The following is a 27,133-nucleotide window of genomic DNA, read 5'->3' as shown; positions in this document are numbered from 1 at the left end:
CCAAGTAATGCACTGGGACAAACCTAGATTGTCCATTTAGAGAATATTTAATACATTTTCCATTTTTAATATCTTTTGGCACAACCAGAAAAAGAATTGCAGACTTTTTTCAGTGTTCATTTCAGTATGTCCTGTCACTGAGGTGGGGGTCCTCTTCAGTCTGAACTTCGTGATTCCTTTCCTCCATTGGTCCTGCAAAACAGGAGAGTTTGGGCTTGAACAGTGTTTCCCTAGAATTTGACAGTTCCTCTGAGATGCAAAGACCCTTTTATATTTATTGGAGGACCTGAAATCAGGAATTAACAAACAAGCTGGGCATATTCTGCAACTTTCAGGAGGTGAAGATAATCAGTCCATTTCCAGAGGTGGCTTGGTGGCAGGTCTATAGAAGCAAATGTTTGTGTGTTGCATTAATGAGGAATTTGCTTAAAGACTGTGACTTGTTACTCACAAGTCAAATTTGTTGCCTTGCCAAGTTTCTTTGGATGTAAATCTAGGGACTTCAAAATACACTGAAAAAAAACTTAAGTTGCTCCAAAGTTCGGACAATGCACTGTATTGTTCGGAGGACTGTTAGAGAGCAACTAGATGCTTAAACAACAGTCTGCGTTGTGTGGCATCTAAACTTATGAATGGAAAAAGTTCATTCATATGTATTGGTCGTGCTTTTTTAAAAATCTACTTTGCATGAAAATAGTTGCCTCTTAATTCCTTTTTGAGGATTAATACAGATGGACCTCTGTGTTTTTGATTTTAGCTGAACAGACTCTAGCATTTACCATGCTTCAGGCAGACAGTGTGCCAAGCAATTTAGCAAAGTTGTTTACAGTAACAATAATCCAGAAGGACAGAGGCCATAATTCTTCAGCGATAATAGCACGAGGTAGTGATGAATACAAGTTTCTAAGGGAGTGTTTACAAAAATTGTATTGTGCTTTCGCATTTTTTTAAATTTTATTTTAATGCCAGCCAACTTTTTCTTTTACACACAGTCTGTATCGTGTCCCTTCAAATACCGCTTTCCAAATCAGCTTGGAATTGTTGCTTGATTCACACAGAGCCATTGTTTCCTTTCCCTTTCAATAAAAGCCATATGCTTTGGGAGGTAATTGACTGACTACGTGATATGGCATTGCTGGGTGTTGGATTGGCATATTGAGGCCTTCCATGGCACAGTCATTTATTTATACAGGGTGTGTTCCACAGTGCAGTTTTAATTTCTGCGGGGAAGCTTTTTTTATTGGTGCTTCTTCAGACAATTTTAAGGCATTAAGTGCTCTTTTGGAGTGCCCTGGTTGTGTAAGTGACCACTGAGATGCACTGGAGCCCGTGTCTGTATCACTTCTGAATTTTGGATGATTTTATGAAATTGTGCCATAAAATTACTGGGTCATGGAAAGCCTATAGGTGTGGATGCCCTGTGAGCTTGCCGGGTTATGTTCTGCCTCTGACAGGCCAGAGAAAATGGTGAATATCAGCACTCAACTGTCAGTTGTAAGTAAAATGCCTTGAGGGAGGGAGAAAATAGGATGGCTCTTCTGTGAGAAGAGCTTTCTCCGCACCTCTAAAGTGGTGGGGTGGGGCGGTTGGAGAAATGAAAAAATTACCAGAAGGAAAACAAAAGAAAGAGGTGACCTCCCAGCAGAACTCTGTCAATGGACTGGGATGGAATTAGGGGCTGGAGGAGGAACCATTTTGCACAAGATTAAGGTGGCGGCAGCTGCTGCAAGCGCAGAATAAGGGGTGGGGTGCAGGACTCTGCAAGCCAGTGGGGAGGGACTCTGCTTTGTTTTGGGCATTCCTGTGCTTTCTATAATCAGTCCCTCAGCTTTATGCTCGTCGTATTTTTTAATTAAAGTCTCATCTGAGGAAGTGGATTTTACCCTGGAAAGCTCATGACCTAGCGCAACTGTTAGTGTCTAAGGTGCCACAGGGCTGCTTGTTGTGTTTGAACAAAGTGTGTGTGCCTTTTGACGGTGCCTCCGCCGCTGTGCCCCCGAGAGAGTGAAGCCATCTGTAAACTAGAAGATCCATGCCCCGACCCGCTGACAGGGAGGGCAGAGGGGCTGCTTCTAGGCCGGGCATTTCCAGGGGGCCTGAAGCTCTGGCTGCTGCCACTGCTGCAGTAGCAGCTGATGCTTTGGGGCCCTTTGAAACGCCATGGAGCGCTGCGCTGCCACTCCGTGCACAGCTCTGAGGGAGCATGGTGAGGACGAGGACTGACTGTCCCTTCCACCCTCGACCCCGTCCTTCCTGAGGGCAGGGAGCCTTTATAACTGTTTACAATCTTCTCTGCAGGCTCCCTGTGCCAAATCTTCCCATCACACTTCTGCAGATCCTCACAACAAACTCAGTAGTTCTTCCAAAATTTTCTGTAATCATCCAAATTAAACTCATCCTCCAACTCTTTCTCCTGTTTGCTCTTCATCCTTCTGGAATCGCGTTTCCGAAACCTAGCTCTTCTTTCAGCCTCTGAAAGAGTGCTGACGTCTACAGGCATTGTAAGGATCCGTCTTGGCTCCTTATAGTGGATGTGAATAGTGGAGCCATCAGGCCTGACCAAAAGCACTGGGTAGAGTCTGCCATATGTCTTCCTCTAAATATGGGCGATGGACGTCCTGTTGGCTGAGGGATGTGTGCAGATGGCAAGCAATGGGTAGTAACCTGTGCATGGCACCCTGCTGCAGAACACCCAAAGTTCTGATTATTGCTGCCATCCTGTTCTTAGGTAGAATCACAGAAGTCAAAGGAATCAACTCAGTTAGGGCTGTGCCTGGAATATTGGACTTAACTTCTGTGTGGGACCTGTGAGAGGTGTAGGAGTTTGGGGCTGGGGGTGGTGAAGTACTGGGGAGTCAGAGGGCCAGTGCTGTGCACCCAGGGGCTAGCAGCTGGGGAGCAGGTCCCAGCATTTGGTGTTGGGGGTGTTGGAGAGAAGATCTGCACATCGAGTGTTTGCTCATGGATCCCAAGGCTGGGGCAGTGCTGGGACTCTGCTCAGGCTCCCGGAGCTTGAAATAACACCAGGGATCCAGAGCACTTAGACTTGGATTCCCCTCACAGCAGTCCCGGCGAGTGGGTGGCCAGGAAGAGCTGGATCGGTGACAGCCACCACGGTGTACGTAATGGGACCTTGGTGTGCTCTGTTCCGAGTGCACTATGTAGAGAAGGAAGGGTGGGAGTGGATCATCTAGCATCGATCTACATTGCAAATAGAGGGCCAAACTCTTAATTAAGGTTATCAGTGTGTGCTTGTCGGCCCCCTGTGAATGGGTGACATTGAAAGGTGTAATGTTAATTTTAGTAATCTTCTGGATCATCAGTATATTTTAATTGGTCCCAAAACAAGACAGTCTTCTAGTATTTTATCAGGGAAAGTCTGAGTCAAGATTTTCTTTGTTTAATTTTGGCAAGGGGAAAAATTGTGGTGCTTTTTTGGCATTACAAAAGTGTTAATTGCAGCTAGTGGTCTAAATGGGCAGGAACAGTGCTGGGGCTCAGATTTTCAAAGCAATTAGAGATATGGATGCCTAATTTTAATGGGAATTGGGCGCGTAACCTCCCTTTGGGCTGAGATATTCCAAAGCAGCCTAGCAGCCACATTGAAATAATGAATGCTTGGAAAAAAGTACAGAACAAAATTGTGTAGTAGAATGAAGCCTCATTTAGACAATGCCAAAACGTAAGACTTGGTTTGCCATTTGAAATTAGAGCACCACGTTTCCTGGTTTATAAATGGCCATGTCCCACAGGACAGGAAGCTGTTGTATGAGGAGCTACCGGGCTATTGTGCATTCTGTAGTCCTTCCCTACAGAAATCTTGCCTATCCCTATTTGTGTCTCTTCCTTGCTGCATCAATGGGTTATCCTTGCTACATGCCCAGGGGACTGCTTCCTACGAGGGAATTTGTAGCCCGTAGTAAAGTGTTTGAGTAACACTGATAGTCTCTAGTTCTTGTAACACAGCAAGAAAAGAGAAAAAAGATGTACGTGACATAGCAAATTCACTGTTGCAGCACATCTTTCTATTCTGTCTGCTTTCTTTCTGGGGCACACGGGGTTGCAAAAGCCCTAGTTTTGCTTCTTTTTAAGTGCATCATCATACCCTTACTTTTTCCACCCGTCTTTCCTGAGGGATCCTTGCTTGGTGGCTCACTTTGCAGGTGGCACTATAACTTCCCCTCACGCTTCCAAATTTTGTGGGCAGGCTTCAAGAAATATCTTGATCTCCCAGGTTTGGAGCTGACTGTGTTTGCAAAAGCTCTAGATATTCTTGGATATGTGATTGGCAGGGCAGCCATGCAGGCTGCTCTGTGTATTGCCTTCCTAGTTTGTAGGACTTTATATGAAAACGAAAAAAAATAGAACTTTTTTCCCTTTTGTTAACAGCAGGCTGTTCAGTATAAATAGTAAAGTGCAAAAGAGATTTAAGAGACAAGAGGAGATGGCTAATATTCAAATGATTATTGTACTTTATCTCAGCCAAAAAGTTAGGAGGACTGATTGGACACAAACCATCCCTTGTTAACAGGGGTTGGAGTGTGGCCCAGCTATGCTTTTCGTGGGAACAAAAGAAACCAGCACACACAATCAAAATCTGTTAAGAGAAGGCGGTTAAAGGTGGGGTGGAGTGTGTGGTTTTTATTGGCAGAAAGTATCTCACTGGTGGGAAAGGGGGTAGTTTTTAGGTTCTTTTTGAGGGTTGCGGGGAGGGGGAGTTGTTTGAGAGTGGCACCCAGATGCTACGGTGATGGGTGCCTCAGAAATGCCTATGTACACTGTTCCGGTGGCAACTTTGAAAGACAACTTTGCTAATCCACCCTATGTTTTAGTCATTCTCATACTTGTAAAGTAAGCATCTTGGAGAATTTCTGAAGTCTGCAGCCCTGAGATGTTCAAAATCAGGTGCTAATCTATGTCCCCTTGTTGATCTGTATGACTGTCTTAGACTCCTTCCATCCCTCATGGCTGATGTTTTATACTGCTAATTTTAATTCAGTAGGTCATAAGAAAAAGCAAAAATATCTTGCTAAAGCAAAATGAAATTCTTGTTTCACTGACCCTAGAATAACCTCAGAAAAAGAGTAAATACCTGACAAGGGTCATCAGCTAAAACAGGAATATCCAATTGTGCTGAATATGTATTGTTTGGAAAATATTCCGCAAAAAAGTGGAAACATTAGAAAAACATTCCTAGCATTAAAAGAAATAGACATGAAAGTATGGTATCTCCTTTGTGGTGGTTTAAGATGCATTTTAAGTGAAGAGAGGGAAGGGGAAATGCTACATGATTCATACCAAACTAGTTAAAACTCTGCCAGTTTCTTAGATTTGGTATAAATATTTATAGCCTGGAAGGTGATTTTTTTTTTTTTTTTTTAAATATGGTGGTTCTTGCTAGAGACCTTTCAACGTTGTCCTCTGACATCTGGTGTTCATTGCTGCAGAGCCCCAACCCTTCAGCTTTCATGCTGTGGCATCTCGGAAAGCTATCATAGTCACTCTGTGGTCAGCTTAAATTAAATCACATGGAGCCATTGGAGAGAATGCTGACATGCACGGTTTTCCTGCTGAACACTCTGAAACCAGTGGCTACAGTTACGTGGTGAACTTTTCACTGCTGGCCTATTCTAGACAATAGACTCCATTATTCACCAAATAACTCCAAACCTGGAACCCCAAGGAGGTCCAGCTGTTTACTGCAGCATGATTCTGGTTCTTTCTCTCCAGTGTCCCCTCCTTCCTTGCACTATTTTTGTCACCAGGTTATCTGAGACTGAGCTTAGTTTATTAGCGAAATGTCAGAAATCCTCTCAAAGAATCTTGAAAGTGTAGTACAAAACTATCAAGCAGTCCTGTGGCCCCACAGAGACTAACAAAATTATTAAATCATGAGCTTTCATGAGTAAAGCCCACTTCATGAGATGATGAGATTAGTTCTACTCACAAAAGCTTGTGGTTGAATAAATTTGTTAGTCTCTCAGGGTATGGCTGCACACCAAAGTTATTTCAAAATAACAATCCTAGTGCCTACACAACACAACTGCTATTGTGAAATAATTTTGAAATAGCGGCTGGCTTATTTTGAAATAAATCTCATTCTGCAAGGAATAGTGCCTGTTTCAAAATAGGCTCCATTCCCTATCTTAACAGCACCTCTTTTTGTGTCCAATGGCTGTATTTCGAAATAAGCTTTTTGAACGTAGATGCTGTATTTTGAAATAGCTAAGTGCTATTTTGAAATTAATTTTGTGAATAGCAGCTCCTCTGGAATAGGCTGCTATGTAGCTATACCCTAAGGTTGCCACTGGCCTGCTTATTGTTTTTGAAGTTACAGACTAACACTCCCCCTCAGAGGACTACTTCCTAGTAGTCTAAGTAACAGCCTAGCAGTAGTACTGCAGCACTTGCCTTAGGAAGCCCAGAATAGATTGCAATAGATGGAATTCACCACCATCTTAACTGAATAGAAGTGGGTCTCAAAGAATCTATATCAAAGTGAAGGCGATAACGGTGAAACAAGTATTTGAATGCATTTTGTAATGTATTTTGCACTTCCAGCACATTAAAGCAAAGGAACTCAGTGTTTGATGGGCTCCAATTCAGCCCTCCAACATGGCTGTGAAATGGGCCAATATTATTCCTAGTTACTGATGGCGAAATGGAGGCAAAGAGAGTGATTTGTTTAAGATCGCACAGTAAATCAGTGGCAAAGCTGGTAATGGGACTCTGAACTTCTGACTGTCCAGTCCTTTGTCTCAATCTGTCAGCCATGTCGTGATCTCAATGGGTTAGTGACCTACATGTGCTTTCAGCTATGATTTTCAGATATGCAAGTAAAAATGCTAGGGAATCTCGAAGTTCAGAGTCTGAACTAAGTCCTTTCTCCCTTGTTGTTAGCATGGGATGTGGCAGACAGAGCCTTCCAGGGCCCTGCCTCCCAGCTCTGAGTCCCTGGTGGTGCCTCCCTGAATTGAACATTACAAACATTTAGGATTCCTACTAGCACCTGAGGTTAGTGGGTGCTAGCTGTCCTGAAAAGGTGTTAGCCCCAGTGGTCCGGGAAGCAGCCAGAATTCCATCCCTCTCCCCAGCAAATTCTAGGACAGGTGCTCTGCAGATATCAGCTGTTCTGTGGGTACCTCTGTGTCCCATGTATATAGACTGGTGAGGTTCACAAATAGACTGTGGCTGGACACCCTGCTAGTTTGTTTACTTCTGAAAAGCTGTGAAATTATATGAAATAGTGGAGGCGGTAGGCACATTTCCCCACAATCTGCATGCCTGTGCTGCTTCCTGTTAAGCCCCTGCAAGGGCCCAGTGTTGCAGTGGGTAGAGAGATCTCTCCCCAAGCCCTGAAGCTGCTGGGGCAGCCACGATATGGAGCTGCTGCGGCTGGTGGAGGGGATTGCTCATTGCTGGCCCCAACAGGAAGCCCACCAGGTAAGTGCAAGTCACAACCCCTGTCCCCACCCTCAGCACCCTTCTGTTCCCCAAAGACCTCATCCCTGACTGTACCCAAAAGCCCACAGCCTACAGCCTGTACCCTTTTCTGCATCCAAACTCCCATCCAGAGCCCTTCCCCAAAACTGGAGGCACCTCCTACACCCAGAACCTCTCATCATAAGCCCCATGCCAGATCTGCACCCCCTAGCCAGAACCTTTGCACACCACCTCTGTCTCAGCCCTGAGCCCTCAACCCCAGCCCCACCCCAGAGCCTGCACCCCCAGCCAGAGCCCTCACACTTATGCACCCCAACCGTCTGCCCCAGGTCTGACCCTGCTCCCACACTCAGACCCCCTTGATCTCGCCCCTGCCACATTAATTTCATGATGTGCACCAATGGGAAGGTGATGTGTCACATGTCACTTCCACATGGGTGCACATGAGAAAATTCATTCCACTCAGTGGTGGAAAATGTTAGCAGTAACACTGGCGTGGCGTGGCGTGGAAACTCCAGCTAAGCTGCTATCCACCTGGCCTTGTTGCATGCAGCAGGCCAAGTTCCGCAAAAGCCAGGGTAAGATCTCATTTACCTTTGTGCTCATTAAGACCAGTCTCCCAGCTGGAGACATCATCCACGCTGTCCAGTGAGCTCTGCTTTTTCCTTTTCACTAATGCGAAACCAGAGTTTGGAGCTGCACAAGCTCTGTTACAGATTGGAGTGTGTATCCTATTTAATAGCTGGTGGGCAGTGGAGGTACACCAACGTTTTCAGATATGCACCTTCAGATGATGCCAGGAAGTGGCAGCTGAAGAGAGTTGGAACCTGTGCGCTTTCTAGTTGCCCAGAGCCATTGAAGCACATAATTAGCTGGAATGCGATATTATGGTAATGCATAGTTGGAGATTTGATTGCTAAAGCTCTTGAATCAGTTGCTGTCATCGCATGAGCAATAAGCAGAAACACCAATAAAATTTGGCTTATCTTGTTTCTAGCGGTTGGTCTAGAGACCCCACTGCTATTGCTGTGCTGAATGTAGGAGAGATTAGAAGAGGCATGTGTCTGTTTTCTTGAGTGAAAGAAGAAAGGACAGATTGACTTTGTGAGCCTGAAGGCAGGAGAGGTAAGAGAAGTGCTCCGTCAAAGAACTAATAAGAATTTGGGGTGGTGAGAGAGCAAGACAGTGGCATTGAACTTGAAAAAGATGTAGAATGTGCCCTCACCCCCCTCAGGACCATCCACCCAGAGCTCCTCACAGGCTCTGATTTATAGTTTTCAGGAGCTCTGACAAACTTATCCGGGCTGACCAGAAATCTATGGTCACAGTAGGAAATCCTGTCCAGTCAGCATGTAATTTCTCAGTAATCGACACAACCCTTCCTCCATCTTTCCTGTCTGACTTAGCTTCCTCTCTGAAAAAAGTTTATTGGAAGTGAGGTTGTAACGTGGGCCCTCAAACCACTACCCTCCACTTACAATAAATTGGCTGTCTCTTGCTAGCTCAACTTGTGTAGCAGCCCAGAACAGGCTGCTTGCTGCAGCTCACTCAGTGTGTGTCTGTACTTCCAAGCATTGTCAACAGAACTTATGTCCAAAAGTCGACAAAAGAAAAACCACTGAAGAGTGTTCACACTTGGTCATTCTGTTGACAGATTCTGTGCATGCTGGGGCACCATGTCACGGGCCCCAGTGCTGTATTGTGAGAAGGTGGAGCTGATCTCTCCTGGCTTCTCCCACAGTCTCCTCAGTGACCAGGAGTGATGACGTGACAAGCTCTATGAGCAGTCTGTGCTGAGGAATGCCGGACAAGCACGGCAGCCTCTCCCTGCTGCAGCAGACTACCTGCCACTGTGTTTCTAGTACAGAGCAGGACAGGAGCAGTCCAATGATTTGCTCTTTGTTCCACAAACAGAGCAGCTCACTCAGCTGTCAGGACAACTCCTGGAGCTTTGAAGGGGAAGGTAACATGCTTGCAGGGCAGCAGTTAGCAAAACACTGGGCAGAGCCATCAAGCCAGGTACTGTGAGATACCCATGGAAGCCAATGCTGCTGACCCAAAAAAAAAGGGATGGGGGGAGCAGAAGTCTACACTGTCTCTTTGTCAACGATAAAGGGAGGGGGAAAGGAAAAAGTCGCTTGGAGGAGGTCAGAGTTTTTTGTCAATGACACCGGGCATTTTTCTGGTCAGAAGTCACAGTGCAGGGTGGGCACGCTCACTGTTTTGTCCCCAAATGCCTCCCCTCCCCTCCAGAGCAGCACATTACAGTGCTGTGAAGTGCCAGTGTAACTAGGCTCCCTGCACTGTTCGCTGCTCCCCTTGTGGAGAGGGCTTACCTGTGGCACTGGGAGAGATGTCTCCCAGCGCTGGTGCTGTGACCACACTGCCATGGCTGTGGCAGTGGTTTTAACTCGGCAGTGTAGACACAACCTCAAGACAGAGGTGTCCCATCCATAGGAGATGGTGGTGGGGAGCCACCCCAGACCCTCCACTTCTGGGGGCACCTGCAGCAGCCGCCCAAAGTGCCCCCTGGAAGGTAGGGACAGAGGGTTACCTAGCGGTGAGGGTTGGGCATGGCGGCGGCAGTAGGGATCCCTACCCCACCCCCACAACTACCATGCTGGCGGTGGGAGCTCTGCGGCCTGTTCCACTCTGCACCAGCCTCCCGGCCCAGCACAGCGGTGGGAAGCAGAGTGCCCTGGAGCCAGTGTGCTCCACTTTCCGCTGCCGCAGAGAAATGGGACGCTGCAGTGAGCCAGAAGGGCAGTGTGGTAGATCAGTTCCCACTCCTGCCACCCATGTGGTCAGGGGGTGGGGTGGCGATTACCCAGGCAGTGTTGCTTTGGGGAGGTGGGGGGTAGAGCTAGGGAAGGGGCAGGGCCCATGGCACAATGAGGGCGATTGCCTCAGACCCCACCTTCCCCCTCAGGGTGGCCCTGCCTCCACAGCTGCTATTGTACTCTCCTAGTGGGGACATAATGGGTGTTTGGAGAATGAGGGCGGTGGTATAGCAGTGGTTTTCAACCTGTGCTCTCTGGACTCTTGCAGGTTCAAAGATAACATCTAAGAGTTCTGTGAAATGTTGTGGTTACTGGGGGGGAGTAGGTTTCAACCTGCACTGGTTCAAAGATTGTCTAAGTGTTCTGTGAAATTTTGTTGCTACCATAGGTCAGTGATTTTCAGCTTCTGGCTCGTGGACCCCTAGGTGTGCACAACTATATCTATGGGATATCTTGGGATTGTGTATCTGGGAGGCATAGATCCTTTGTTCCCTTGATTACCCTTGGTCAGCCTTCCCCTGTGTAACTATCCAAGGGGAAGGCCTGACCTAGGTTTGCAGGCTTTAAAAAGCCAGAGGCACAGCGACCAGAGGAGTGAAGCAAGCACGGGGCAGTAGACAGGGGAGTTTTAAGAGGGAGTTTGATAGAGGGGTTTCACTATGGTTGGGAAGACCCACAATACCTGTGCCAGCACTGCTCTTGTCTCCTCCACCTGCGCCTGTAGTCAGACAGACCTCCTGATCAGGGATGCCTCTACCCAGATGCTGTTGTGGTTGTGTAGGGACTGCGACTTGCAATTCCTACTTCCTGAAGTCTGGTGCGGGGGGATGGACACGACCATCCCTTGTGGATGGTGTCTTCTTGTGGAATCTCTCAAGAAGCAGGTGGGAGAGCTCCAGGAGGAGGTGGCTAGGGTAAGGAGCATCCATAGCCATGAGGAATTCCTGGACAGTGTTCACATGGAGACAGCTGAGGTTAAGATAGCTGTCCCACCACAAAGACTCACCATTGGTGAAGGAGGATATGGCCTGGGGGGACACTGGCAGCTGGTCATTTCTGGCAGCGGGCAGTGCTCAATTCCTGCTCCCAACTCTCCCACCGTGGTACTGGGAAACTGTTATGCTGTTCTGGATGTAGGAGATAAGGAATCACCCCCTAGAGCAGAAGCAGAGAAGCCGTGTACCCCCAAGCCTGGGAGGTCTTCTGCTGCCACCACTACAAGACGGAAGTATAGGGTAGTGGTGGTCGGAGACTCTTTTCTCAGGGGGACAGAGGCACCTATCTGTCACCCTGATGTGTCTTCTTGGGAAGTATTTTGCCTGCCAGGAGCCCATATCCTAGGCATTACAGAGGCATTGTAGAGGATTATCTGGCCTACTGACTACTACCCCATGCTACTCATCCATGTGCGCATGAATGATACTGCAAGGTAACCTTGAGCAAATCAACTCTGACTACAGGGCTCTGGGAGTATGGGTGAAGGAGTTGGGAGCACAGGTGGTGTTCTCCTTAATCCTTCTCAAAGGGAGAGGCCCAGGCAGAGACAGGTGCATCCTGGAGGTGAATGCATAGCTGTGAAGATGGTGTCGCCAGGAGCATTTTGGTTTCCTTGATCACGGGATGCTTTTCTAGGAAGGTCTGTTAAGCGGGGATGGGGTTGACCTTCCAAGGAATGAGAAGGAAGTATTTGGATCTAGACTGACTAACCTAGTGAAGAGGACTTTAAACTAGGTTTGACAGTCACAGGTGACAAAAGCCCACAGGTAAGTAAAATACCTAGAGATCTGGGAGCTGGGTTGGAAATTGGAGGGATCATGGGCTATAATAGCAGAGAAAAGGAAGACTAGGCAGAACTGGGAGGCAAAAGCAAATCAGTGTCTTAGATACCGATGTACAAATGCAAGAAGTATGGGTAATAATCAGGAAGAACTTGAAGTCTTAATAAATAAATACAACTGTGACATAACTGGAATCACAGAGACTTGGTGGGATAATATGTATGATTGGAATATTGATACAGAAGGCCACAGCTTACTCAGGAGGGATAGGCAGGATCAACACAGAGGAGATGGTGCCTTATATATTAAAAATGTGCACACCTAGACTGAGGTGGAGATGGATGCAAGAGACAAATGCATTGACAGTCTTGGGTTAGGTTAAAAGGGATGAAAAACAGGGGTGATGTCATGCTGTGGGGGTTTACTACAGACCACCTACCAAGGCCTATGAGGCTTTTAGTAAGCAACTAACAAAATGATCCAAAGTGCAGGATTTGGTGGTAATGTGGGGACTTCACCTGTCTGCACGTATGTTGGGAAACTAACACAGCGAGGCACAGACTATCCAGAAAGTTCTTGGACTGCGTTGTTGACTTTTTTTTATTTTTATTTCAGAAGGTGGAAAAAGCTACTGGGGGGAAGCAGTTCTAGATTTGATTCCAACAAATAGGGAGGAACTGGCTGAGAATTTGAAAGTGGAAGGCAGCTTGGGAGAAAGTGACCATGAAATCATAGAGTTCATGATTCTAAGAAATGGTGAAAGAGACGAGCAAAACAGAGCCAGTGGATTACAGGAAGGCAGACTTTGGTAAACTCAGAGAGCTGGTAGGTAATGTCCCAAGGAAAACAAGACTAAGAGGAAAAACAACTGAAGAGAGTTGTCAGTTTTTCAAAAGGACATTGTTAAGGGCCTAAAAGCAAGCTATGCCAATGCATAGAAAGGGTGGAAAGTATGGGAAAAGACCACCCTGCCATAGCCAGGAGATCTTGCATGATCTCAAAATCAAAAAGGAGTCATATAAAAAGTAGAAATTGGGAGAAATGATGAAGGATGAATATAAGCAAACAACATATGTATGCAGAGGCAAGATTAGAAAGGCCAAAGTACAAAACGAGCTCAGACTAGCTACAATCATAAAGGGTAACAAGAAGACACTCTATAAATATATTAGAAGCAAGAGAGAGACCAAGGACAGGGTAGGTCCAGTGCTCAGTGAGGAGGGAGAAGAAATATCCAGAAATGTGGAAGTAGCAGAGGTGCTTAATGACTTCTTTGTTTTGGTCTTCTGCAAGAAGTCCGATGCAGAACTCCTAACGTGGTGAATGCTAGTTGGAAGAGGCTTAAGTTTAGAGGATAAAATTGGAGAAAAAAAAATAAAGGTTAAAAATGACTTAGAAAAATTAGATGTCTTCAAGTCACCAGGGACTGATGAAATGCATCCTAGGATACTGAAAGAGCTGATAGAGGAAGTATCAGAACCTTTAGCTATAATCTTTGAAAAGTTCTGGAAGTTGGGAGAGATTCCAGAAGAGTGGAAAAAGGGCAAACATAGTGCCCTTCTATAAAGAAGGAAAAAAGAACAACCCAGGAAACTGCAGATGAGTCAGTTTAACTTCTGTGCTGCGACAATGGCACAAGTAATTGAGGAATTTATTTGCAAACATTTGGAAAAATAAGGTAACAGCCAGCATGGATTTGTGAAGAACAAATCATACCAGAGCGATCTGATAGCTTTCTCTGACAGGATAACAAGCCTTGTGGATAAGGGAAAAGTGGTGGATGTGGTATACCTAGCCATGAGTAAGGCATTTGATATGGTCTCGCATACTCTTTTTATCAATAAACTAGGCAAATACAACTTGGATGCATAACTGGCTGGATAACCATTCTCAGAGAGGTTTGCAGTCACGCCAGAAGGGCATAAAAAGTGGGGTTCCACAGGAGTCTGTTTTGGGACCAGTTGTATTCAGTATCTTCATCAACAATTTAGATATTGGCATAGAGAGTATGCTTATTAAGTTTGCAGATGATACCAGGCTGGGAGGTGTTGCAGCTGCTTTGGAGGATATTCAAAATGATCTGGATAAACTGGAGAAATAATAATGACAAATGCAAAGTACACCACTGAGGAAGGAACAGTCAGCTTCATATATACAAAATGGGAAGCGACTGCCTCGGAGGGAGTAGTGCAGAAAGGGATTTAGGAGTCACGGTGGACCACAAGCTAAATATGAGTCAACAGTGTGATGCTGTTGAGAGAAAAAAAAAAAGGCAAACATGATTCTGGGATGCATTGACAGTAGTGTTAAGCGCAAGAAACGGGAAGACATATTCTGCTCCACTCAGCACTTATTAGGCCTCAGTTGAAGTATTGTGTCCACTTCTAGGCACTACATTTCAAGAAAGATGTGGAGAAATTGGAGAAGGTCCAGAGAAGAGCAACAAGAATGATTAAAGTTCTAGAGAGCATGATATATGAGGGAAGACTGAAAGAACTGGGCTTGTTTACTTTAGAAAAGAGAAGACTTACAGGCGACATGATAGTGGTTTACCAGTACCTCAAAGAGGGTTACAAGGAGGAGGGAGAAAAATTGTTCTCCTTGGCCTCTGAGGATAGGACTGCAGCAAGGGAGGTTTAGATTAGACATTAAGAAAAACTTCCTAAATGTCAGGGTGATTAGACACTGGAAAATTGCCTAGAGAGGCTGTAGAATCTCCATCAATGGAGATCTTTAAGAGCAGGTTAGATAGACATCTGTCAGGGATGGTTTAGACGGTGCTTGGTCCTGCTGTGAGGGGAGGGGATTGGACTTGGTGACCTCTCAAAGTCCCTTCCAGTCTAGGTTTCTATGATTTTATGGTTTCCAAAAAGAGGTTGCCATCTGCATTTCAAACTTTTTAGGAGTTCACAAATGAGAAAAATGTTTCAAAGCACTAACAAAGCAACATAATTGTTGGCCATTTTCCTTACTGTTGAAGAAAAAATGTCTCATATTACAGTTTGCCTTTATCTGCTAAGATACCTTGCCATTAATAACACCCAAACCACTCCTGATATTTTTAGTCCTCCTCTCTCATATAAAGTTTACTTAAGCTGAAATTGGGAATCCCAGTTCCCCAGCCTTCAAGGTACGCTCTGTACTGGTCTGTTTTTCAAACAAATCCTTCCCCTGGCTTTGATGAGGAATAGCACACCCTGTAATTCTCTGGAATAATTTTTTTTAACACATTCTGGGTCACCAAAATTTGTTTTCACTCCCTTTTTGCAGCTCAATCCACAGCAACATGTTGAGAGAACTTCTAATACTTCCAAGAAAGCCACATCTCAATGTATCTGTTGGGGGTTGTTCTTTTGTTACAGTCCACATAGGAATCATTTTCCTAAAATTAACTGTTCTGTCTCAGTTTCCCAGAGGAGTTGAGGTGCCACCCTGGTTGCCCTTCACCATGGATGTTTGAATTTTGAGGACAGGGTGGAAACTTGATTTATTTCCAGATCAATAGATACCCATCAGCACCATCCACTTGTTCCTCTTTTCATGTTATCTATAACTTTGTTTCATAGTTTTTGAGTCCACGTTTTCTATACCCAAAGGTACAGTGCCCTGGGAAGGTATGAAGAGAAAAGATCTGGCTATTCTTTCTCATTCAAGTGCACGTCTTCATAATGACTACAATAGATGTTAGAGACAGACACATCTACAAGAAATAAAGCCATAGCTGTGACTTCCAGGCATTTGTCCCATATCTCTTTGTACATAAAATCCTGTTGTTTTGCTTCGGTCAGGAAAAGAACTTGTAAGCTTCACAAAATGGTCTTCAAAGCATGTGCAGACACAACCAAAACCATAGCAATTATGCAGACCAGCCTGGCTCTGCTATCTAGACATGCATTATCTTCTGTCTCCTTCGCCCATTCTCTCCCAGGGTGCCAATGTTTTAGAAATTATGCTCTCCAGTCAAGAAGTTTGTACTTCTTGAGCAGCTGACTCTATCCTCTCTTCAACAGAAACTGTTGCCCATTGTAGAAGTTAGAAGTGTTTTTTGTTTGCACTTTTAGTGTTTGGACCAGACCATTAAGGTCCATCCTTTTCTGTAGCCTTGGCCAGTGCAGCATTTCTTTCAGGAGAATTATGATAAAAGCCTTGTTGCAATTCTGTTGCTTCACTTGAGCAGCATGTGGAGAAGATTACTGGCTTACAACTCCCTAGTAAAGAACACTACAGATCAGCAGGCTGAAAAACGCACGATCAGTCAAGCATGTATCCCTTGCATGGAGCCTGAGGGTATGTCTGTGCTGTAGATAAACACTGGTGACTGGCCTCTTAGGTGACTCTGGGCTTTTTATTTGCAGCATGGATGTTTTAGGTTCATGCTGGGCCACAGAGTTTGCACTTAGAAGGTACTGACCTTTCCATATCCAGGAAAGCGAGGGAGTATCCAAGAGTAATCAGATACAATAGTGAAGAGCTACAGTTTTGTTACAGTACTTAGTACAGTACATGGAACTAACCAATTTAAACCCTTCCCCCACGTTTTATTTCAGAACCCCATCTCACCCCGGTATTCTCCTCCTGTAGTATTTGACAAGCATAGAATTTTGCTTTTGGGGGATTTCGTATGTGTTGCGTATCAGGGAAATCGAACAACTAGGTGGAGCTTATGCATTGATCTAAACGTATTATAAATCCCAGAAGATACGTGAACTAGCTGAGCAAATAAGAGTAAGAGCACCACATGCCTTACAGGTTTCTGGGGACGGGGGGTTTAAGAAAGAAAACTAGCAATCAAACAACAAGGTCTTATTTCTAAGCGAGAGAATGCCAAAAATGTTAGCTGATACACACACTGCTCAAATCTGAATGTATACATTGCAGTCCATTACATTGCAGTCCACTAATAAAACCTTGGTCAGTTTTGCAAATATTTAACTTTATGCTCTTCAGGGGGAGTTATTCAGTTGTGGACTTTCACAAATGAATTTTCTGTTTGCCTCTTTTTGTCACTGCATTTCATTTAACTTTTTTACAGTGTCTCAAGATACCACTCAGCCCATTAAAATACTGCTTAAGCACCTGATCTAACAAATCTTTCCTATTGTAACCTTACACTCGGATTTACTTTTGAAGTTGAGAGCAAGTCTTTAAGCTTTGATCATTTTCTCCTGATGATAGACTGGCCTTTGATCAGCTCCGCTTTCCTGTCTCTTATGTATCACAATAAATCACTTGCCTTGGTGACAAAGAAAAGAGAGACCTAGAAACTGCTTTGGAAAGGAATCTCTGAGATCTTTGATCTCTGTAACTGAGATACTGATGAGCCATTCATGACATTTCATTGATAGAATTTTTCACTAGTTATTACAGTTTTCTCTATTCATGAGGTTAACTATTGTGGTGTTGAAGAATAAAGTGAGAGTACAATTCAGTGAGTGTGAGTAAAATAGTTTGCATCAATTTCTAGTCCTCCTGCACACTTTTAAATGTATGTTTTTATTAGGAGAGCTGGCATTTGGGTTGGAAAGAGTGTCAGTTGTGCTGAGCCAAATGAAAGAGGAGGATCTCAGTCCATTCACACTGTGCGGAGAAGGAACCCTCTCTTCATCACAGAAATCAGCAGCAGTTGTATGGGGGATTACTTCTTTTGGAAACTGCTGCCCTTCTGGGACTTGGAGAATAAATTCCTTAATGTTGGTTATAATTAGGCTTTGTCTACAGCATGGGTGTCCAACCTTTTGGCTTGCCTGGGCCGCATTGAGTGAAGAGGAATTGTCTGGGGCCGCATATAAAATATATAATATAGTTAATGTATATAAATCACATAATAATGTTAAAAGTTTACGATCTTGTGGGGCCGCATTACTAGCTGTCCAGGGCCGCATGCGGCCCACAGGCCGCAGGTTGGACACGCCTAGTCTACAGCATCAAATTTTGTTGCCCAAAACTGCCTTTTGACGACAAACAGCAAAAGCGAACATACTACAGTGCAGCTTTTGTTGCAAAAAAGGCTCAGTTTAGCCGAGCCGATGAAACTCTTCCACCCTACAACAGACTATTTTCTTTCCCCTCCCTTTATTGTCAACAAACAGCCAGTGTAGGCACCATGAGGCACTCTTATTGCTCTTCAGGAAGTGTCGCACAATTCCCATGCTGCTGCTCTGGTCAGCGCTTTGCACTTCACTGACCTTCAGCCGGATAAGCAGCTATTCATCTCTGCCTCAGCGCTCCCTGAGAACTTTACATTTCATTTCCTGCTGGCTGGCTCAGCATGGAGAGGTCTCGTGGCATCTTCCCAGGTGGCCATGGCTATGTATCGCACCAAATGCTCTCCCACTTGGGCTGCAGCATAAACGGATCCAGAGTCAACCTACTTTGCAGCATATGTGTAGTTCTGTGTCCTGCAACCTTCCCCCACGTGCCCAGAAGTTCTGTGCGCTGTCTGATGTAGCTTGCCATAGAGATACTTCCTTCTCACCTTTAACCTTCCAAATGCATATCGGACTACCATGCAGGACCTGCTCAGCCTGTTGTTAAATCGTTCCCTGTTGCTCACACATGACTGAATGCAGGAAGGGTCCCCTTAGAAATGGCTAGCTTTGACTTCACTGGGACTAGCCGCATGCATAATGTTTAGAATAGGCCAGCAGCCAAAACCGTTGGGGGTTTAAAAAGTGACACTTGACAGAAATATCAGCGGGGTAGCTGAGTTAGTCTGTATCTTCAAAAACAACAAGAAGTTATGTGGCACCTCATAGACTAACAGATAGTTTGGAGCATAAGCTTTCGTGGGCAAAGACCCAATTCGTCAGATGCGTTGGCCCCCACTCGTGCATCTGATCCAATGGGTCTTTGCCCACAAAAGCTTATGCTCCAAACTATCTGTTAGTCTATAAGGTGCCACAGGACTTGTTGTTTTTGACAGAAATAGGCATATATTTAGGAGCGCCACAGAGCTGAAGCATGGAGGTCAACTTCAGCCCACCTGTGCCATGGCTTTATTTCCCCTTCCACCAAAAAGTCCCACCTTCTGTGGATGATAACCAACGGTGCACAAGGTGGAGCTCTGCTCGTACATACAGCACAGGAAGGCTGATAGAATTCCTCCCTCTTGAGGGTTGACATCTTTTGTCTCTCACAAGCAGAAGCTAGCCCCATAAAAGATACTACCTCACCCATCTTGTCTCTCTAATACACTTTTAACTGGAGTGTAGATTCTCAGCTAAACATGAGCCTTGCCCTGATCCTTCATATTAGAGTAGTTCAGAGTACTGAAGTTACTGCTACCGTAGTAGTGAAATAGGATGAGATCCCATAATCATTGTAAACTAACGTATGTGCCTAATGCGCATGTATAAGCTCAGCTAATGCAGGCAACCTTACTGCTAGTGTTTCCTGGCCTTTGGGCACTTAACCATGTAGCCTTTAAGCTACAATCATGAAGCGCTTTCTGTGGAATACAAAACCTTCAATGTATCTCATGCTGGAGTAAATCTTAGCAAATGCTTCTGCATCAGATTCATGGATCAAATTCAGGCTTCTGTCTGGATGAGCCCTCCGATTGTTGGCAGGAGGAAAATATCATTGCAGCCAGGCTTTGTCCCAAAATGGTCTCCAGTCCTCCATGCGATCTCTCCCTATGAAGGGTAGGGGCAGCCTGTGTGAAGATGATGACTGTCTGCAGGGGCTACAAGTCAGTGGAACACTAAATTGTGGTATGTTCTTCCTCCTGTGACAGACCCGAAGCGAAGCAGCCCCACAGGGAACCCTTCCCTTGTTGGATGGAGGAGCCAGAATAGGACAGGCAACAGAATGGCCATATTTCAGCATCTGAGCATGGATTTGGTTGAAAAGATGATGACTTTAATTTCTGGATTGTAATTAATGCTCTGATTTCATGGCCTTAATAGCATCTGACTGGAAGAAGGAAATTGGGAACTTGATGACCTCCTGAGATCTCTTCCAACCCTACGATCCTAAGAATTGGGTATGGTAGCCATGTTTGAATATGCATACTGCATCCCACACAGAGAGGCTGGGGTGGGCAGGAAGGAAGCAGGCTGACAAACATGTATGTCTTTTTTTAATCTCTAGTCTTGATGACTCATGAACCTCTCAGAAGACTTTATCGGATGCATTATAAGATTCTCTGGTGTCTTGCTGTCAAGTCAGCACTTGTAAAAACAACATGTGTGCCTTGAAGAAGCTTGTATTGTTATTAACATTTCAGCAGGGAGAGATAGTGCTGACTGAACTGCAGGAGAAAACACAAATAGTATAAATCAGCATTTCCCAAAGTGTGGTGCATGGCCCAGTACTGGTCCTTGGGAGGGGGAAACGGCCCTTAGAAAATATACAAATTATCGCTGTATACTATTATTATTGTGAATAAATAATAAACAGTGAAAATTTATTCATTTTTCGTTCTTTTGTTAATATGTTTTTATATTTTTGGGCCTCAGAAAAAGGTACTGAAAACAAACCAGGTCCCAACTATGTAAAGTTTGGGAAACCCTGATATAAATGATCCTGTACGGAGGAGACAGTATCAGAATATTAGAGGGCTGACCAGTGTGAGTGGATCCAGAACCCTGCTTTCCTATGTGAATGTAGGTTAGGTCCATTTTACTAAACAAAACTTAGAGTTAAACTTGTAAGTTGGCAAAGGAAGGAGCATTTTAATGACTGTGTGGTGTCCTTTAACAGAGCTGTTATACTACAGGCAGACGGACTGTCTCGCCATTATCTCGTGTTTAGTTTGTCTGTACTCTATCACGTTGCCCAACAGTTCCAGCGAAAAAGAAAACAAAACAAAGAGTTGACTGGGATGAATAGTCATAAGTAGAACAGTTTGAAAGAGGCAGAAATGCGGTGCCTTAGCCCAGCTGCTGGATGAAGCCAAGCAGAGTATTGTGAGAAACATAAAGAACGTGCATTGGCTATTGTTGCTTCAGTTGCAGCCCAGATACAGGCTTGTACTGTAATGAATTTTGAGGCCTGGGTATAGGCTTGGGGAACTTTATGGCATACAATTTTATCAGACTGTTGTCTTGCCAGTAGGATGATGTCAATCTGGTTACCATAGAGTGTGGTCAGACAGAGACAGACAAATCCAGTCAGTCAAACAGCATTGTGTTTGGTAGACTGAGTTGTGGTTTCTTTCTCCCTGATTTAAATTAAAAGTGCTGTAAGGAGGAGAGAGTTGAAAACAAATCTTTTTTTTCTTTTTCATTTCATTTTTAAAGGTAAACCTGTCATAGGCTTAATCTTAAAGGCCACTTTGGAGGCAGAGTTTGTGGTGCAGGATAAATAGAGCAGAAACCATGTGGCTAAGGGCATGTCTATAAAACTGTTTAGCCCTGCATGCCATTGAGAGTGAGTCCATTAGTGTTCATCATGGGTCTCACCCCTCACAGTCTTTTCTTCTATGTTCTTTCTGCCTGCCCTATCTCCCCGGGGTTCCAGCCCTGTGAGGTACCAAACACCTCTAGCGTGCAGCTGATGGCTATCCAAATTAATAAGAAAGGCCTCGGCCCCTTTGGGAGAGACGGGTCTCAGTTACAATTTCTTTATGAAGTTGGGGCTGTGACCTTAATCCGTTTACTGTTGCTGAGTGGCATTGGCACTCTATGGATGGAAATCAATAGAATGCTCAGAACTAGCTGGTGATTTCAGTTGCTTTTAGAGTAATGGTACCAAAATTGTTTGTTTGTTTATTTGTAAATCTAAGACACTCAAATTTACTGCCAGAATCTTCACAGCACGTTTGGGGTTTTATTAGGAGCTAGGGAAGACCCTTTATGCTTTACTGAGTTCCCTTAAAAGGGCTTTTATTACCACAAATGTAGAAGATAATAGCATTTTGCTCACACTTAAGAACTTTCTAAATGGATGTTTTGTTAATTGAGTTAATAATTCAAACAAGTGCTGTTGCCATCATAGACATACTCATGATTTCTGAGGAAAAGTAAATCCTGATACTTGGCCAAACAGACAAAATACAGCCGACGTAAGGAATGTTATTTAGTGTCTCTCTGATACACTACTGTGTCAAACTCCCTTGTGTCCATTGAAAACCAAAACAGTTTCTAGGTCAGCAGATGGACAGTGCTGGTCATTTTTTGCCCTTTGCATCCACTGTTAAGACTTCAAAAGTGACCTTGGACACAGTAGAGGGAGAAAGCATCGAGTTCTTCACAATGATCAAGATTTCATCCTTTTGAAGTGGGTTTCAGCTTATTCTTCAAAGATGAAGAAGAGGTCGATGCCCTAAGTAGGGAGTAGCTGATTATGATATGGTTGAGAACTGATAATGAAGCAACAGGCTTGTGTCAGTATGTGACCATGATATATGTGTAGCCCTTTAGTGGCTACGTTCAGGATTGCAAAAAGTGGAATGGAATATATTGATCATATGATTCAGTTATTAATGACACCACCACCTTTTGTAAAGACTTTGTATGCTTAGGTAGGAGGCTAATTGTAGATTGCAATTAGCAATCGGCTGTTTTAATACAGCCCATGGTCTGCATGTCTAGCTTGAGAATGTCTCCTATAGAACATACTTTTTACTGTTTATTTTCAAGATGGAAAATTCCCATTTAACTTTGGTGCCAGGGTCTTTAATAGAAATCATGACTTGCGGTGTAATATAGGTCACAGTATATTTGCTGGTTTATATTTTACTGACTCAATTGGCAAAATGTTTGTTTTTACTGGTAAACTTTCAGGAGATTTTCTTCTCACTTTTTCTTTTTTCCAACAAAATAGTACTTGTCCCCAGTGTAAAATAAGGCTACTTTTTATAAATCATCTGTTCAGCAGTGGTGGTACCAAAATGTGTAGTTGCAAACAGAGATCTCTTTCTTAGGTACCACATTGCTGTAGATGGATTTGAGTTTATCCTATTTTTATTTCCCAAAATTGTGACCATGTGGAAACAAAAATGTTTAAGATGCTGAAGGAAACACACCAATTTTAAACTTTAACAAAAGTGTTTGTTTCAGAAGCATTACCAAGGCATATAAAGTTGATAGACAAGATTACCTTCAGACTCCCCTGAAAACACCCATAGTGATTTTTCTTAATCTAAAAGAAAAGTCATATTTCAACCTTCAACCTTCTGCAGTGGAGCTGGAGGTATCAATGGAGGCCGTAAATGTTAGTAAACATGACTAGCATTTAATGGTAATGGAAAACATTTGTAAGGCATGCTTAATCAGAACAAATGGATGCGCTATATAAATGTATAATTTCTTGACTTGGTATACACTGCTACTGTATGCTGCAAATGACATTCCCTGCTAAATCTCAGCTGCGTCTGCTGGGTTTACTACTAGCTTATCTAACTGAAAATTAAATTTTATGATCCTTGTGCCAGGCAGGTACTTTCTTTTGTTCACCACATCAAATTTTCATCAGTGTCAGCAAGAGTGGAAATTGCCATTAATATTCACCAAGAGTAATTAGATTGACAGGCTTGAGTCAAGCAACATTGTATATAATAGAGTTTGTTCTATAAATAGTTTATACGATGTATATTGGGCACAAATGTGAACTCTAGTGCCAGAATTTTAAAACGCGAGCATAGAGAAAGAACAAAACCCACTTTATATCATACCAAAAAGTCTGCCTTTGCAGAGCCACTAAGGTGATGTAAGTTCAGTGTTGGGGTGGCCTGTCCTGTGAAAAGAAATGTTTCTGAATAAAAGTAAGACTGCGTAGGTTCACACGTGGGGAATAAACTACCTTTTCTATTTTGCATTTTTTTCAACTGTTACTTTACTCCAACATTTTTATTGTCAAACTGGGTCCTAAACAGTTCCTTGGTTGAAAGATGTGTCTTCTGAATGATGCCTAATACTTGGGTTCTGACCACTCTTTGTGTATTCTTAACATGCTCAGAGTGTCAAGTGTCCCATTACTGTGTCAAAAGCTTCCCCTTAAGAGTGCTTTTAAAAGGGGGATGTTTTTCCCGATGTGTTGATTTTTACCTTCTGTTCTTCCTGTAGGCGAAGCGGCTCTAAGAGGTGAGCCCCGAATGCAGTCTCTTCCTGTGTCCTCTGCTCTGACCAACCATCGGACAGGCCCTCCTCCCATCAGCCCCAACAAGAGAAAGTTCAGCATGGACCAAGGGGATGATGAGCTAGACTGTGAAAATGAGCATGTCTCTAAAATGAGTCGAATGTTCAACCCACACCTGTAAGTTTCTCTTTCAATTTTGGTATTTTCTAATACCAAATAGACTAGAATGCCACGGCCGTCCAATTAATTACAACAGGGTGGGCAATACTTTTTGCAGAGGGACCACTCCAGCAGTTTGGTGAGTAGTCGTGGGCTACACTCTTCCATGTTAATGGAGGAAGTATGCGGTTTGGGATGGAAGCTGAGTGCAGAGGGGAACTCAGGTGCAGGAGGAAATGTAGGGTTTGGGGAAAGTGTGATCTAGGGTAGAGCATTGGGCTTCAGGTTTAGAGAGGAAGAGTGGGTGCAGGAGAGTGTTCTGATCTGGGGGAAGGGTGTAGAAAGGCGTGCAGGATCTGGGAGGCTTCCAGTTGGTGGCTTGGGGCAGGCATTCAGGGAGGGTGCAGAGGGCTTGGGTGGTGACCTGGGCCGAGAAGGGGTGCGGGAGAGGGTGGGATGTCACACACAGACTCTGGCCAGGAGGCACTTACATAGGCAGCTTCCAGCCAACAGCTGTGAGAGACCCTCAGGCAGGCTCACTGCCTCCTACAATCCAAGGCTGCTCAAAGTGGCTGGCTGCTGGGGCCACATGCCTCTCTGCGCTGTCATTCCTGGGGGACATCTCATGCTGCATGTACCCACAAACACAGCCTTGGGTAGCTCCCATTGGTCAAAAAACAATTGGGTGCTGTGAGGTTTGTGCTGGGGGAGGAAGTGGCACGCAAAGCTCCTCCCAGGTGGTATGTGGTGCAGAGAAGCTCATGGCCCCAACAGCCCGCCACTTTGAGCGGCCTGGGGCTGTGGCGGGCAGGGGAGCCTGCCTGAGGGTTCTCCCTGGTTGCGGATGGGATGCAAAGGATCTGGCCGGTAGGCTGTATTTGGCCTGCGCTGAGTTACAATGTTTATTTTTTAAAAAAGTTTTTTTGCATGTTGGAAATTAGAGTGTACCTTGAATTCAGGGCCATACTCCTTCTTTCTTCTTCCCACCCAGGGAAGAAGGTCTGCGTGACAATCAAGGCGCTTTAAAATTGTATTTAAAGTCTCAAGTAGCAGGAATTATGTTGACTGTGTACATCACATTTATATCGAGGTAGAGTTTTTCTTTAAATAAAAAATCCACGCCCCTTCTTTTCAACCTCTTCTCTCACCATCCCCGACCATTAAGCTTCCTACCCTAGGGAGTTAAAAAAGGTAGACATGCTTCACATTTTTCTAAGGCCAGGAGACTCTGAGCCCAGCTGCTTTGTAGATTCCAACCTGACAACTGGACAGGCTGCAGTTGTTGCTAGAAGTCACTTACATGCTCATATTCAGACCCCTGACAGTGCATAGAGGTGTGTGGGTGGGTGGGTGCGTGGGCGTGTGTGTGTATGTGTGTGAGAGAGAGAGACAGAGAGAATCATCCAGGTGCCAGTTGTGCTGTCTCCTTGTTCTTGGGAACACTGTCCTGCTTGGCATGAAGTTCAGGCTTAGCGAATTCCATTCATTCTTGACGGGAGGAAGTGATCAGAGTACTTCAATAGTCAGCAGTAGCTTGAGAACTATGGACTGTTCCCTGCTGCCTCAGCTGAAATGGCCCTCTGCATTCCTCGCATTCCGCTTCGCTATGGGCTGTTGTGTTCACTCACAAGACCCAGACAGAGGTATTTATCCTCAAATAAATCACTATAGTGTTAGTCAGAGGCTGGGCCTGCAGTCTTGGAATTTGTTACAAATCAGGAATCCAGCACTGAAGTAATGCAAAACAGTGAAGGCTCACAAGCGGAGAAGCCTGCTCATCTGCAGCATGGTTTTTTCCTTCTCTAGTTAAAATTTAACTATTTCCAGCCTTTCTCTGTCATCTTTGCAAATGAGAATGTGAGCCATGGTTTGGGAGACCAAACAAATACGATGTTTCTGTGGGAATAAACATACATGGAGACTTTTATGGCAGTGTTGAATTATGTTACATAATGGAAAGTGTATAATGTTCACAACGAGCAGGATAGAAATATAATAAAACGTAACTAGCAGTTTTGTATGTTGTGCCACTGTGTACAGTGCTGGCCATAAAAAAGGCTGAGTTTGAACAGACATGTTCATGTGTAGCTTAAATTGGCTTTGTGATGGGTCGGGTCACAGTGATCCAATTAAGACTGTCATCTCATGGGTTGATCGCACCATTGAGCTACCTGCCCTCTGTAGTGCCCCATCACCCTGTCTGGCTGAGCCAAAAATGCCTCTCTTCCCCAATAAATGTACTGGGGGGTGTGGGTGAGAGCTCTGTGGCTGAGTAACGCAGGCACTGAGAACAGTTAAGCCCTGGGGGTTGACATGGCACCCTGCTGCACAGCCCCAGTGAGCTCAGAACCACAGCTAAATCCATCTTATTCTGTGTAAAATTTTTGCATAGAGAAAGGTCATAAAAGGTGACTCCTTTGACCAATGAAAGAGAAATATGCACAGCTAGAGAGAGAAAAAGTGTGTGTGTGTGTGTCCCCATCCCCACGTTGTTAACAGTGGTTATTTACGCTGGGTTTGATAATAAACAAAAGTGATTTTAGTAAGTATAAAAAATAGGATTTCGAGTGGTTGCAAGTGATAGAAGTACGTTATTAAGCTAAGATAAAACAAAACACTCCAGCTAAGCTTCATACTCCTTAATATAAATATAGACCCTCGATTTCAGAAGAGCAGACTTTGACTCTCTGAGAGAAATCATGGACTGGATCCCCTTGGAAGCTAATATGAAGGGCAAGGGAGTTCAAGAGAACTGACAGTACTTTAAAGAGGTCTTACGGAAGGCACAGGAATAAACCATCCTGATGCTCAGTAAGAAAAGCAAATACGATAGGCAACCCGCTTGGCTTACCAGGGAAATCCTTGGCGAGCTCAAACTCAATAAGGATGTGTATAAGAAGTGGAAACCTGGACAGATGACTGAGGAGGAGTATAAATATATGGCTGGAGAAT

The 27,133-nt window shown here is 44.4% G+C and overlaps 1 protein-coding gene across 3 annotated transcripts in view; it reads left to right on the top strand.

Moving 5' to 3' along the window:
- VGLL4 (vestigial like family member 4) overlaps positions 1–27,133 on the top strand; it is a 148,254-nt gene that overhangs the window by 82,679 nt on the left and 38,442 nt on the right. For all 3 annotated transcript variants that reach the window (XM_075005796.1, XM_075005798.1, XM_075005797.1), the window contains one exon: positions 24,010–24,199. In XM_075005796.1, the coding sequence (XP_074861897.1) occupies positions 24,010–24,199 (190 nt within the window). The remainder of the gene's footprint in view (positions 1–24,009; positions 24,200–27,133) is intronic.

Source organism: Carettochelys insculpta, chromosome 11 (genome assembly GCF_033958435.1).
Source record: "Carettochelys insculpta isolate YL-2023 chromosome 11, ASM3395843v1, whole genome shotgun sequence".
NCBI classification, from domain to species: domain Eukaryota; kingdom Metazoa; phylum Chordata; order Testudines; family Carettochelyidae; genus Carettochelys; species Carettochelys insculpta.
Note: the sequence above shows the minus strand (reverse complement) of the source record. Positions and strands in the feature narration are given on the sequence as shown.